This window comes from Diabrotica virgifera, chromosome 3 (genome assembly GCF_917563875.1).
Source record: "Diabrotica virgifera virgifera chromosome 3, PGI_DIABVI_V3a".
NCBI classification, from domain to species: Eukaryota; Metazoa; Arthropoda; class Insecta; order Coleoptera; family Chrysomelidae; genus Diabrotica; species Diabrotica virgifera.
The window spans coordinates 186,228,571-186,245,033 of NC_065445.1; the positions used below are offsets into that span (position 1 = coordinate 186,228,571).

At 34.1% G+C, this 16,463-nt stretch overlaps 1 protein-coding gene across 1 annotated transcript in view; it reads right to left on the reverse strand.

Moving 5' to 3' along the window:
- Positions 1–16,139, reverse strand: part of LOC114328091 (calnexin) — a 61,057-nt gene extending 44,918 nt beyond the window's left edge. The window contains exons 1-2 of the mRNA XM_028276846.2: positions 15,972–16,139; positions 15,496–15,592 (exon numbers count right to left, since the gene is read on the reverse strand). Of these exons, the coding sequence (XP_028132647.1) occupies positions 15,496–15,567 (72 nt within the window). The 5' untranslated portion in view covers positions 15,568–15,592; positions 15,972–16,139. The remainder of the gene's footprint in view (positions 1–15,495; positions 15,593–15,971) is intronic.
- Between the last annotated feature and the right edge of the window lie 324 nt (positions 16,140–16,463).

Sequence of the window (16,463 nt, forward strand, 5' to 3'; positions counted from 1 at the left end):
TTTTATAATTATATTTGTTTTTTATAACCTTATTACCTTATCTGACTAGATAAAATAACTGATTATTTCTGGTTGTTTAAAATTATCATTAGCATAATTAACAAATAAAAATTATGTAAATTCGTGAATACTATATGTTCAACATACTCAGAAATAATTTTATTTTGGTTTATAGGAATATTATACTTCTTTCTTCTAAACATATTATTATACAGAGTGTCCCAAAAATAGCGGGACAGTCGAATATTTTGCGAAATGAACATCCGATCGAAAAACTGAAAAATATGTGTTCAATATTTTTCAAAAATCTATCGCATGATACCAACCACGGCCTCCCACTCCACTCCCTGCAGGTGGGTTGCGGGGTAACTTTAAAATCTTAAATAGGAATCTCCATTTTTTATTGCAGATTTGCAGATTCCTTACCTAAAAATAAGTAACTTTTATTCGAGACATTTTTTCGAATTGTGGATAGATGGCGCTATAATCGGAATAAACGATTTATCTTGATACACTAAGTAAATTATCGAAACAGTCTAATACCTCGAGAAATACACTTCCAAATGAAAAACCAAAAAACACGTGTTTAATATTTTTCAAAAACCTATCGAATAACACTAAACACGACCCCCTCCCACACCATCCCATCATGGAGGTGAGGTGGGGGTAACTTAAAAATCTTAAATAGGAACCTTCGTTTTTTATTGCAGATTTGGATTCCTCATGAAAAAATAAGTAATATTTATTCGAGACATTAAGAATTGTTGATAGATACCGCTGTAACAAATCTAAAAAATGTCTCGAATAAATATTACTTTTTTATCAGGTATTCCAATCTGCAATAAATAATGGGGGTTCTTATTTAAGATTTAAAAGGTATCCCCACCCCACCTCCATGGGATGGAGTGGAGGAGGGTCGTGTTTAATGTTATTCGATAGGTTTCTGAAAAATATTAAACATGTGTTTTTTGGTTTTTTAATTGGGAAGTGTATTTCTCGAGATATTATAACGCCACATAGACCTGTATAAGCTGATACAGGGTTCCTGAATCCTGGAATGGGTATCGTGAAGGTATGGAAGATGTACAATAAGTCAACTTATTGCAGTAGTGCGGTATGACCGATTTAAGACAGATATCTTCCATAAAGAAGAAAAACATATTCTTCTTTTACGAGTATATGTTGGCTGAAAGTTTTATTGAAAGAACAATGATTACTGAAAATAAGTGATTTTAATCATGCAAAATTATATCATGGCCACACGATTCCCAATCTCAATCCAAGGCATCAATTTTGAAGCATAGTGAATACATACAAACAAGTATGTAGGCCCGAAGAAGAGAGAATATCGACAATTATGTATGAAGAAATATGTGAAGCACTAGTAAGTATTAATGGTTGTTTGTTTTTGATATATTTATATATTATTTAAGTCCACTTCCATTCAATCTTACATATTTTTTTAAGTTCTGAATCTTTCCTTAATGAGTGTTATAGCCACCTTAGCATAAGAATGAAAGAAGAAACAAAATGCTGAAAAATACATAACAAAAACAATCTGCAATTGATTACAAAATTATACTAATAACAATGAATTTTACTAATGACAATACTAACGACTATGGGACCGTTCAAGTATTACGTAACGAAGGTTGGAGGGGGGGGGGGGCGGGTCAAAAATCTTCAAAAATTGCGTTACGCAATAGTTAAACTCCCATAAGAGTGCGTTACGTAGGGGGGGGGGGGGTTAAAAATCTTAAAAAATCGCGTTACGTAATACTTGAACGCTCCCTATGCAGATTCAACATTAACTGTAATCAACATTTTACTACACTCTCCAGCTCTTCAACATGCCAAAAAGGATTTTAGTACTGAACATGCATAAAAAAATTAATGGCACTCGTGGGAGTGCCGACAAAGTGAAAACTTCTTATAGTATATAAATTACGAGCTCAATGCTTTTACCCCGTCCTCTTCGCCGAAGAGATGACGGTCGCGAAATAAATCCTTTTTCCCTATCGAAAAATAGGTTTTACATTTATTTTAAATTTAAATACTTCTATACAATTTATGTATAGATACACATAATATAGATACGTACAAAATTTATTTCGTCGAAGAGATGACGGTCACTATGACGGTCGCGAAATAAATCTTTTGTTTCCCCATCCTAAAATAGGTTTTACATTTATTTTAAATTTAAATACTTCTATACAATTTATATATACATACAAATAATATATAGCATAAGCGATGACGGTCGCAATGACGGTCGCGATGACGGTCGCGAATTCAATGCTTTTTCCTCTATACAAAAATCGCACAACGTCTCTAACGAAGTTTTCACTTCAAAAAATTAAAGGTACTCATGGGAGTGCCGTCAGAAGTGAAAACTTCTTATAGCATATTATAAATTAGGAGCTCAATGCTTTTACCCCCCTTTTTTATTTCAGTGAAGTGATGACGGTCGCAAATTCAATACTTTTTCCCCATCCGAGAAGTGCACAACGTCCCTAAAGAAATTTTCAATTCAAAAATGTATTTCGTCGAAGCGATAACGGTCGCTAATTTACTACTTTTTCCCCATCCAAAAAGTGCACAACGTCCCTCAAGAAGTTTTCACTTCAAATATTTATTTCTTCGAAGCGATGATGGTCGCTAATTTAATACTTGTTTACATCGAAAAAGTGCACAACGTCCCTAAATAAGTTTCACTTCAAATATTTATTTCGTCGAAGCGATTACGGCCCTAATTTAATACTTTTCCTCCATAAAAAAAAGTGCACAACGTCGCTATAAAAGTTTTCACTTAATAAAAAAATTATTTCGTCGAAGCGATGAAGGTTCGCTAATATAATATTTTCCTCATCCAAAAAGTGCACAACGTCCCTCAAGAAGTTTCCACTTCAAAAATGGATTTCATCGAAGCGATAACGGTCGCTAATTTAATGCTTTTTTCCGTCGAAAAAGTGCACAACGTCCCTAAAGAAGGTTCACTTCAAATATTTATTTCGCCGAAGCGATGACGGTCGCTAATTCAATACTTCTTCCCCATCTAAAAAGTGCACAACGTCCCCAAAAGAAGTTTTCACTTTAAAAATTTATTTTGCCGAAGCGATGACGGTCGCGATGACGTTCGCTAATTTAATACTTTTTCCCCATCCAAAAAGTGCACAACGACCCTCAAGAAGTTTTCACTTCAAAAATTTATTTCTTCGAAGCGATGACGGTCGCAATGATGGTCGCCAATTTAATACTTTTTTCCATCCAAAAAGTGCACAACGTCCCTAAAGAAGTTTTCACTTCAATACATATACGTACAAAATTTATTTGGCCGAAGAGATTACGGTCGCGATGATGGTCGCGAAATAAATCCTTTTTCCCTATCGAAAAATAGATTTTACATTTATTTTAAATTTAAATACTTCTATACAATTTATATAAACATACAAATAATGTATAGCATAAGCGATGACGGTCGCAATGACGGTCGCGAATTCAATGCTTTTTCCCCTATCCAAAAATCGCACAACGTCCCTAAAGAAATTTTCACTTCAATAAAAAAATAGGTATTATTATCAAATTGTCATAAAAGGTCACTACTGTAATGAGTAAAAATGTAAGAAAACAGCCATTTCTGAACACACTAAAGAAGTGATGAAAAAATGAAAATGAATATAAGTAACAACTCCCTAGTTAAAACATTTAACACGTTCCGTGCGGATGTCATACATGTGAGCCACATGTATGCCTAAACATGCCAAATATGTTGCTTCTAAACATCAATAAAACCCAGTCTTTGATTTCTTCAACAAGACAGCTTTCATCCGGAGATGCAGACAAACAAATAAAATTTTTGGGAGTTTACTTGGATGCAGGACTATGTTGGAAAGCTCATACACGGTCCCCTGTTGCTAAGTTACGAACTACAACTTTTCTGGTTAGAAGACTTTCTGAGTGTGTATCTCAGTTCACTTAACAACAGGCCTATTTTGCACTGTGTCTTTCACACATCAGCTATGCAATTTTGGCATGGGGTCACAGTGCTGGAGCCAAATATATCTTTCGTATTCAGAGAAGAATAGTAAGGATAATTGCTGGCCTGTCTTATCAGAAATAATGCCGGCAAGCATTTGTTGCACTGCACATACTAACTCTGCCTTCGCTATTTATTCTGGAGAGTCTTGTTCACGTGAAGCAAAATATAGATTGTCATCAAAGACATGAGGATGTACACCGATATGAAACCAGAAATAAGCAGGCCTTAATACTGCCCTACACCAGGCTCCAAAGAAGTAGAGACGGACCAAACTCTTATGGTTTAACATTCTACAACAAGTTGCCTACTGAAATTGCTGAATTGCCAATTTTACAATTTAGAAAACAACTAAAGAATTTTCTCATAAGTCAAGCATTTTACAGCAGTGATGAATTTTTAAATTTTAACTTTAATGTTTGGAACTGGGTTGTGAATTGTTGAATTGTACTTTGTTTATTCTTAGGAACCCAGAAAATGTTTGTCTTAATTGATGTATGTATTATTTCATATTATGCCTTGTGTTTTTATACTTGTATTTTATATCTTGTGTTTTTATATTTGTATTTTATATCTGTGAACCAAAGTTGTACACTATTTTTCGACGTATGTAAGTACTTTTGTATATTATGAATAAATGACTTGACTTGACTTGACTATGCCGGCATGTATGACATTGATTATAGACAGTTTAAATATGTATTTTTTTGTCAGTCATGAGTATATAAGTCTTAGGATCAGACACCCGCACGCAATGTGTTAAAATACACTATTTTCTGTAAAAAATCAATTCAAAAAATCCTAAAACTAGGATTGTAATTGTCTTCAATATAAAATTCTACAAGGTAATGTAATATTCATCCAATTAAAATCAGATTTAATGAGATCAAATGAAAGAAGTCCTACTATAGGAAGGGGAATATTTTGGTACAATTGACAGTTATATTGAATGATAAAAATCTTACTGTTTTCACAGAGCAGAGTGTTCACATTTGGATTGTACCAAATATAGGTACATATTAAACTCATGTTCTGTAGCACCATGTTCTAAATAACTCATAAGTCACACATAAATGAGAACATAATCAACAAATTATTGATTAAATTAACAGTATTAAATTAAATGACCAAAAGTCAATGAAAATGGATAAACTATCCGAGAACTGCATTGCCCCTACTCGACAGAGCAATTACATCTGTCCTGCCAACTAACTTGAGTTGTCAGAACTAACTTAATGTTAAATGACAATGACACTCAGGAAATGATATACCGGATTTACACTCAGTCCTTTTGGACAGGGAATTGGGCAGGAAAGTGGGCAGCGTGAGCGTGTAAATAGCTCACTCACGTTGAGGTTTCTCATGCTGCTGCCATTGCACGGCGCTCCCCAAAAAGTCGGTTTTTTGCGACGGAAGTCAAAGGAGAGGCAGCGCGAATGCGAGTGGGTATTCACATTCAGCCACTGTTGCTCACTTGCCGCCAGAATTTGTCAAAGGAAGTGTTGTGTTTCGTCGATTTTAGGAAAAGTAAGTACTTACTTGCTTCTATTATTCTGTTGTAATGAAACGACCCTATTAAGCTGCCCCATGTTTTGAATAATTATGCAGATTGTATATTATATTATAAATAATATTGATTTAGGGATCAAACAATATCTAAATATTTTTGATAATTAATTACAATTTCGCTTTTGTACGTTATGTTAATATCCTGAAATAAACTTTCGCTGTACCCAATCGAATGAATTTTATTTGTTTTTTTTATACATATAGGGTGTCCCAAAAGTAGCGGGGCAGTCGAATATCTCGCAAATAGGTATACACCGGATCAAAAAACTGAAAAGAGAAAACAATCAATATTTTTCAAAAATCTATCGAATGGCACCAAACCCGACACCCTATTCCACACCCTGTAGGTGTGGTGGGGGGTAACTTTAAATTTTAAAAAGGAACCAACATTTTTTATTGCAGATTCGGATTGCTTACGCAAAAATAAATAACTTTTATTTGAGACATTTTTTCGAATTTTTGATAGATGGCGCTATAATCGGAAAAAACTATTTATTCTGATACCGTAGGTAAATTATAGAAACGGTCTAATATCTCGAGAAATACACTTCCAAATGAAAAACCAAAAAACACGTTTTTGATATTTTTCAAAAACCTATCGAATAACTTTAAACACGACCCCCTTCCCTCGATCCCATGGAGGTGGGGTAGGGGTAACTTTTGACTCTTAAACAGGAACCCCCACTTTTTATTGCAGATTTGAATACCTCATAAAAAAGTAAATACAATTTATTCAAGACATATTTTAGATTTGATAGGTATTTATTTATTTGTTTTCATTTATTTGTTACTTATTTTTCATGAAGAATCCAAATCTGCAATAAAAATGGGGATTCATATTTAAGATTTTAAAATTACCTCCCACCCCACCTCCAGGGGGTGGAGTAGGAGGGCCGTGTTTACTATCATTTAATAGATTTTTGACATGCGATAGATACTGACAAGATATAATGCTATCGCCGCAATTTCCTCCACGTCTTCAATCGTTGCAAGTCGTTCGGTAAATGAGTTGAGGACATTGGTGAGGACTGATGTGAACACTTCACTCGCGTCGATATCGTATTTTGGGCAAAATTTCCGGCAGCGACATGAGCAGTGGCAAAGGCCGAGTATAAATCCGGTAATAGATAGTTTAAATGATGCAATTTTACAAAATACATGTCATCCTGAAATAAAAGATTTGGACTTTAAATCCCATTCTTTCAATATTTTTTAAAAGTTAAAATAAGAAAAAGGGAGGCCAACAGACATTAAATATGTGACATTTACTGATACATTGAGCTACCATATATGTGCCTATGTTTGCGTACGTCTTTTACTGTGTTTTGTTTGTTTTTAAACATATCATAAAAAAATTAGTGACTGGAAGGCAGGGGCTTTTGACGAAACATACATCACCATTAGTTAAAATTTACCATCTTCATACTATGAAACCATACAAAAACTTCTGCAAACTTTCAACAGTGAGGCAACAGTGCTTCGGTAATTCGACACTGACAGTGAGATTACACTATCAAAAACAATAATTTTTATACTTATAGGCGCACTAAATGTTGCCGAGTCAGTCAAGTTCGATTTCTTGTAATAGAAAATCGATTTTTAGTAGATCCAATGTGACACAAAATCGAGGCATGGGATAAAAGAGTTTATTTGAAGAAAGTGTATTTTTTGTTCTTCTTAATGGCGGTACAGGCTCCTGTTTGCAATATTTTATTTAGTTATAGAGTAATTTCCACATACTAACATATTTCTCAAATTGGGCTCTGTACTGCCATTCTTTATTATACGAGGGTCATTTTTTTTCAACCTCCGTTTGTCCATAAAAAATTCCCGTGAAGCGTTTCGCCATTGCGGTGCGCAGTGGGCGACAGCGCATCTCCCCCGCTACACTCTACATTAATCCCGACTTCCAAGCATCAGTCTGTACTGTGCTACACACGAAACAACATGGCCGCGACAATTAGTTCTCCCGCTAAGTGTGAATTACGCGCTGTCATTCGCTTTCATTTGACACATCCTTGATGTGGTGATCAAGTGTGTGTGTCAAATGAAACTTGTGGAAATTCCATTGCCAACGATGTTAAAGTGAAGCGACAGTTGTTTCTCACCGCTTCATCAACACGTTAACAAGCTCATCTGTAACGACAGAATTGCGACCTTGACCCCCTTCGTCATGCACATCATTTCGTCCTTCTTCGAATTTTCGGCACCATTCACGCACAACTCCATCACTCATAAACCCTTCTCCGTACACTTGACACATCCTTCGATGAATTGCAGCTGCACTATTGCCTTCTGCCTGCAAAAAGCGAATGACAGCGCGTAATTCACACTTGTCGGGAGAACTAATTGTCGCGGCCATGTTGTTTCGTGTGTAGCACAGTACAGACTGATGCCTGGAAGTCGGGATTAATGTAGAGTGTAGCGGGGGAGATGCGCTGTCGCCCACTGCGCACCACAATGGCGAAACGCTTCACGGAAATTTTTTATGGACAAACGGAGGTTGAAAAAAAAACGACCCTCGTATTACGAATATGTGTGCCAAATATCTCGACAAAATATTCAAAATTACAGCCGAAATCTTTTTTCGCGCGTTTGGTACTACCTGTTGATCGCTACTGTATGTTCAAGAAAACTAAACCAGGTCAAGGACCCATCTGTCGATATGTTATAATTTTATTTATTTAAAAGAAGTTTATTGAAATTAGATAACATATTTATTTTTATTTATTAATCGACTATAAAATAAAATAAAGCAGATAAAATACTATGTATGATGAGATAAGAAAAAAGCAGGTGTACAGTGGATTCATTGGATATTTGCACAAGTATGACACTATTCACAAATTATTTGTTATATATGTCTCATTCCTACTCACAGAAACTAAAACGATTAATTTAAGCACAACACCATGCATTGAACAAAGACAGCCCTATAACTATATTGTTGGTGATTGATTTATCTACTGACAATTGTCTTTTGACAGTGTTTGATTTATTAGATTAAGAATTTATTTATTAGCTAATAACAACAAATAATACAAGTTTTTAACCTCTAAATTGATTAGTTATTTAAAAATTCCAAAACCTCGTCAATAGGGTAAGTAATATGAAATCGTTTTTAGGGGTTTTTGTTTTCTTTATGTTTGCTTCATATGACTTAGCTTCACTGAAAGAATCAGTGTAACTGTTTCTTTTGTTTCCTTACATTTTAGTTTTCTCATATCGCATTTTTTGTTAATGTTCATTTTTGGATCCTCTGAACCTTATTAAATCTAAACCTCAATTTACCAACATGATCTGATGATATGTCAGCACCATATATTTGCTTGTATTCAATAAAAACACTTTTAATTTTTTTATTCCTATGACATTTATTTACTGTAAAAGTTACATTTATTAGGCAACCTGTAGGTCTCCAAAAATTGAAAATTCACATTCATAAAATGTATACCCAGTGTTCCAAAAGTAATAAATGAAATAAAAGAGAAGTTTAAAAACATCCATTATAATATTAGCCATTTTCAAATTTTTATTATAACCAACATACGTTTGGCTCACATATTTTGGTTTATTTCCTATAATATGAATTATGACTATGACCATGTGCAAAGATCCAGTGGATCAACTGTATTTATGACAGAGTTAATAAGTTAATTATGTAATAAATGTAAATGAGATTTATCTTATATGCTGATGTTGAAAAATGTATCCATGAGCATAATACTATAAGTTCACTAATATCCGGCAAAATAAAAAAAGATGAAAAATATAATATGTCGTGAAATAAAAAGAGATGAAACTAGTAGAGGCGGGAAATTATCAATAGAAGCCTATAAATTTACATTATATTGATAGTTTCCCACTTTTAAATGTGTCAGAGGAGTTTGGCCACTGCCCTGTAAATTTTAGAAAATTCTCCTGTGATAGTTTGACTCTGACACTAAAGCTTTAAAAGTGGGAAACTATCAATACAATGTAAATTTATAGGTTTCTATAGGTAATTTCCCACCTCTACCAGTTTTATCGCTTTATTTCACAATATTGTTTTCCATCTTTTCCGTTATTTTGCTGGTAATGGTAATGGTGAGATGTAACGTTTTTTATATCTAAATCTAAGGAAATGTTAAAATGTATTCACAAAAGTAAAGTTTGACTTGAATAAAATTGTGTGGGTAGTGTAAAAATCTTGGAACTAAGAATATGTGAGTTCTAAAAAAAGAGAGGAGTGTTTATTTAAATGATAAAAAGTCTTAAGATTTACTCATTGAGTGGTGGTGCAGAATTTTAAAGGTGTTTTAAAAAAAATAGTTGTAAAGTGATTGGATCATAATGATCCCAGAAATGGCAGTTTAATTATACAAACACAAATTGAAAATACAATTCAGCCCCCATATTCACCCTTCTAATTAACCTTCTTCTCTGCATAGTAGCCACTTTGTTCACTCCACAATAAATTTCGTATGATTTTCGATATATTAAAAGCTCTCCTCTCTAATGACCACTTAAGATATTGACAGAGACCACATGTTTTTATTCCCAAACTGTTATACAATCTCCAATAAAAACCACTTTTCCAATATTTAAAATTTCATGTAAAAATACAGAATACATACTTCATTACACTGATATAATAGAGCTGTTGATAAATATCAGACTGCTTTTTTTAACTGCTATCTGGTTCTTAGTAACTGCTACTGTTAAACCGAGGCTGATTTTCAAGTTAGTTGCATTTCAGTGATTTTGACTATTTCAAGCTCTGTGAACTGCTATTTTGATTAACTATGGATCCTTTTGGATCCATAGTCAATCCTTTTGGATGACTTAATGTTTTTTAATAAAACTTTTTTATACCAGATAACCAGATAATTTTTTATACCTGACAAAGATAGCCAAAATGTAACACCAGAGAACATAAAAGATTTGAGAAGGTTAGTGGATCAATTAACTGACAAAAACAAGATTCTACAGGAAAATGCCAATCTGTGGAAGGAAAAGTATGAGAATGCCATAAAAAAACCGGAGACTTCACGCTCAAAGAAAGGTAAACATCCTTTGTCCTCTTCCCCGCACCTTTCGCCTGCCTTCATCATATCCTCTCACGCTGACGATGACGTCTCAGGCGCCGGCGCATTGAAACCGGATCAAACGGAGCAGATGGAAACGAAAATCGAACGCAACGAACAACAGTTGGTAGCAATGGATTCGCCAAAAGTCAAAGTCAATAATGTCAATGTCAACGACATGACAAATAAAACAAAAACAAAACAGATTTCGGATTCGGAAATCAATAATTCTGAGTCCAAAATATCTCAACTTCAAAAACATCAGTTAACAAATACCAATGAGAGTGAAACTACTGATAGATGGACCATTGTCCAAAACAGAAAGAGAGCAGCCCCTAAAAATCGTAGACCGGCACCAATCAGAGGCACAGCTGCAAGTGTCACAACACTCAAGGTAGCTGAATCACCATCCCCCAAAACTTGGTTCTTTGTAACCGGCTTCCACCCCTCAGTGGACTCGGCAGCCGTTAAGGCTCATTTAATGGAGAATGGAATGAAAGCAGGGTTTATTTGCCAGAAAATGTACACTAAAAAGGATGATCAAAGAAGTTCCTTCAAGCTAGGAGTTCCCACAGATCAGGCAAATGAAACTGTTGATACGTCCCTTTGGCCAATTGGGATCTCAGTCAACCATTTTATGAATATCCAGAGCCACCAGGGACAAAAGATGAAGAAGATATAAACTCAAGTGAATCTCCAATACCTCTTAGTGTTTTTCATCTCAATATGCAGTCACTGAGAAATAAGATTGGTCTCTTGGAGGCATGCATCAAGGACAAGAATGTTGACATTCTATGCCTTACAGAACACTGGCTGGCAGACGAGGAAATCCAAACAGTCCATATTGAGGGCTACAGATTGGCCAACTACACAGCAAGGTCACAAAATAGAGGAGGGGGTTCTGCGATCTTCGTCAAAAATACTATATGTTTTAATGTTGTTAATAATGACACTTTTATAATTGATTTTTGTATAGAATATTGTTGTATATGTCTAAAAGATTTTAACTTGTTAGTTTTAGCAGTATACCATAGCCCCTCTGGCCAGTTTGACATCTTTTTGGACTCTCTTGAAGGAGTTCTAGGCACATTAAGCCCAAATAAACAAGTCCTTGTTGCTGGGGACTTCAATGTGGACTTTCTTGTTGACAATGCAAGTGCCCGTAAACTTCAAGGCATTCTTGAAGGTTTTCACCTAGTCAAGACTATAAATGAATCGACAAGGGGTAATAAGTGTCTTGATAACATTTTCATGGATCCTGGATTGCCCCTGTACTCTGCTGAGGTTTTTGAGACTGGTTTTTCAGATCACAAAGGCCAGATTGTCAAATTTGAGATTCAAAAAAAGGTTACAGGTTTTACTGAGACAACTATGCTTATTAGGCCTATAACTGAAAAAAGTAAGAACATATTTTTCAACAAAGTATCGGAAGTAAACTGGGATTTTATCTATGAAGATAACACTGATGTTGAATTAAAATTCTGTCACTTTATGAATATTCTTGAAAGTTGTTTTTTAGAATCTTTTTCACAAAAAAAATATAGAGTAAGATCAGACCAATCTGAAAAAATCACATGGTTTACAAATGACCTACAGGCAATGCGGGAACATCTAAAATTTTTAGAAGAATTTTATAGGCAACATAAAAATGATAATAACCATCATATACTTAAACAATTCAGAAATCAATATAAAAATGAAATTAAGAAAGCCAAAGTGAGGTCAAATGACCAAATAATATTAAATTCAAAAAATCCACAGAAAACCATGTGGAACATGATAAACAAATATCGAGGAAAATCAGGGTCTTCATTAGAAGATCACAAGATCACGCCAAACCAGTTCAATGATTATTTTTCCCAAATTGCCACTAATATAGGTAGTTAAAGACATTCCAAAATTAAATATTGACTTTATTAATAAAAGTAATTATGTCAATCATACAAACACCTTTTCATTTCTTGAAATTACCTTTAATCAAACGAGGGATATAATAAACAGCTTAAAGAATAAAAATAGCCATGATATATATGGATTTAATGTTAACCTTATTAAAATGATTAAAAATATTATTATAAGCCCACTCACTAAACTAATAAATCTATGCTTTAAAAAAAATAAATTTCCATCAGTCCTTAAAAAAGCAATTGTTACACCAATTTATAAAAAAGGGGACGTTAAGAATCAGAAAACTATAGACCTGTTTCGCTGCTTCCAATAATCTCTAAAATTGTTGAAAAAGCTATGGCAGTACAAATAACCACATTTTTTGAAAATAATAACTATTTCTCAGACTCTCAGTTCGGTTTTAGAAAGGAAAAATTCACAGTACTTGGCATACTGGACTTGGTCTCACATATTGTAGACTCCTTTCATAGGTTGCAGTTTAATACTGTTCTGTTTTGTGACTTGAGCAAGGCATTTGACTGTGTAGATCATGGAATGTTCTTGCAAAAACTCAAAAAATACAACTTCTGTCCTTACAGTGTAAAACTAGTTCAATCTTACTTAGAAAACAGAACACAGGTTGTGAGGGTCTCTGGGGTGTTATCGGGAAAGAGTGTTGCTAATATTGGGGTTCCCCAGGGCTCTGTTCTGGGACCCATTCTCTTTCTAATTTATATTAATGACCTTACGAGCATTAACACAAATGCAAAGTACACGCTCTTCGCCGATGACACCACAGTGTCTTTTACAACTGATACACTTGGGGAGTCGCTTGAGGGTTCTATGTCTGCACAGTCAGTGACCAATGAATGGTTTTGCGTAAACCGATTACTGCTCAATGCAGCAAAAACCAACAGAGTTGTTTTTTCTCTCAGAGACACACAGAATGTAAATGACGGTATGAGCAGTGTCAGATTTCTGGGTGTATTATTAGATCCCAAGCTTCAATGGGGTGAACATATCAACAGTGTAAGTAAAAAGCTATCAAAAAATCTGTTTGTACTCAGGAATCTGGCATCTAATGTTTCACATAAAGTCTTAATAACAGCGTACCATGCAATTTTTCAGTCTCATCTAGCCTATGCCATTTTAGTCTGGGGTCATTCAGCAGAAATGTTGACAGTCTTTGGTTGGCAGCGTAAGGCAGTTAGAGTTCTTGCTGGTCTTTGGTATAGGGATGATTGTAGGCCAGCATATAGGTCCCTAAGAATTCTCACTGTTCCATCTCTATATATACTTGAGAACCTAATGTTTATCAAGAGGGGAGGGGCGCACTTTGAAACCCATGAGAACATACACCAACATGACACCCGATATAAACACCATCTCGTGCCAGCCTACTGGAGATTGAGGAGGTGTCAAACTGGGCCAGGATACTGGGCTATTAAATTTTTCAACAAACTTCCAGATAGTTTAAAGTGTCTTCCATTAAATCAATTTAAGAGTACAATTAAAGATATTTTGTTAGAAAATGTTTTTTATAGTAATGAGGAATTTCTTGCATTTAAATATTAGGATTTTATGACTTTAAGCAATGTACATTGTTAATGTAATCAAATTTAATGTGATTTTAATGTTAGTATTTAATGTTATTAATACTCTTAGTCGTATTGTGCATCTTTTTAATTTGTATTGGGTCCAAATCTTTGTGTAATTTTATTTGACATGTGTTAAACACTTGTGTTATTGACATGAATAAACGAATCTGAATCTGAATCTATACCATTATACAAACGAAGTTTTTACTTCTGTGTGATTTTTTAATTATGGTATACAGCCAGCTACTGGGATTTTCCCATTGATTTTGTTTTTAATATTATAATCTCTTTTTATTTTTAATATGTATTTTCCATTGTTGTCGTTTATAACCCCAGTGGTTCGGACGACATTAAAGTAAAAAAATATATGTTGGCGATAAAATTTTGTATGCACGTCAGTAAAGACTCGCTCTTCTTGTAATATCAGACTCATTTGATAAAGAGTCACTTTAGTGACTTGGTACATAAATAACTATAATCTGACTCATTTATATCAGCAATTCAGATGTATTATACATTTTAAAGTAGAAGACTTTAAAATGATATTGCCAATATTGATGAGTTGCGTTCCTGGGACGACTTTACTAAAAAATAGTTCATTTGATTACATGAAATTAAATGAAGTGTCTACTCTTACTATTTAATTTTAATGTTGTAGGGATAAAAATCATCCATTGTTATAATTGGACGGCATTATGCATAACTCAACCAAGCGCCAAAACATAGTTTTGAGATAAATGGCTTCAAAGTTTTTCATTTCTTGGTTGCTTAATGGTAAGTGGATTAATGTCGCTTGGTTTAATTTCGTTTTTCTTAGTAACCGTTAACGTGACAATAACAGGGATTTTTTTCCAAGATAGTTTTAGCTATGTGTCACCAGAATCCGCTGTTATCTCGATATTAAAGAAATGGCGCTTGGTCGCGTTATGCATAATGCCGTCCAACTGAACACATGAGGGGTCTAGGTGCAAAACCCGACATTTCCACTTTTTAGTCAAAATTAGTTGAATACACCTCTGTAATCTGTGATTAAAGATCCATATATTAACAATTTGATAAAGTGCAAAATTGGACAGTTCCTAGTAGTAATTCAGTGTGAAAGAATTGGTTCAGATGCAGAAGTGGACTTTTCTTCCAATTTGAGATAGGGAACAGTAAAGTTGTAAATTGTTTTTTTCAGTTTACTTGGAATGACAAAGTGGAAATGTCCGGTTTTGAATCTAGACCCCTCACATAACTTCATGTGATTTTAAAAAAAAAACATGGTGATTCAAAAGACTATTTTGCTTGATTAAATATTTATAATATGTCCCTGATATATAAATAAAAAAGTACTTACATCAGCATTATCACCTATTACTCCACCTATTAATAAAACCACCAGGATGAGAGTTCTTATCCTACAATTCATTGCTATATCCACAAGGCATACAACTCTGCAATAAATAATAAGTGTTTAAGTGAATAAAGGGTTGGTTACTTAATCTAGAGTATTTACAAGGTGAGTGACTCAGGAAATAGAGCTTCCTAAATTACTAATTGAATTAGAGAGATTTTAATTGGCTAGATAAAAATTTATAGGTTACCAAATAAAACTTATGTACAGATTTTTAAAAGGGTATTAAGTTATAATTCGATAACGTTTAGAAGCAACTTATTTAGCTATTATTTTTAGAAGATATATAAATTTTTACTCATGAACTAGCAAAATCAGTTATGACCACGTAGCTTAAAAATGAAGTTAAAATCTCGTTAACAACTAAATTAATCTCTTTTAGTATATGTATAATGTCCTTCTTAACTGGATAATCATACCTGATATTTAATAACAGTGTTATTCAGAGTTTTCAACTTTCCAAAATTGAATAATGATTAAAAAGCAATAACCGGAATACTGAATGACTACGACAGTTGACAGTTAGTCTTGATTTTTTTAACATAGGGGAAGGGCAAATTTGCCCACCAATCGGATACGTACGAGTAGACAAAAATACTGTGTTCCAGTCCATTAACTCCGAATAGTTCTGAACTCACGGAGAACTCCAAAATAACATAAAAAATAAAGAAGTAAAGAGGTGAGAGGTGTTATTTAGAATAGGTTATTTAATATCTTTGTAAAAACAGATGAATCAATAATATTCAAGGTTTGTTCCAACATGAACTTTTGGACGGCCCAGAAACCGTCACGAAACTACTTGTACCGTTTGTTGTGCGCATGTTCGTAATTGTATCGCCCAGTTATCGTCCCATGACGGTAATCATATATTTGTCATTTTTGTTGGTTAAGGCTGTATGACACTATGCATT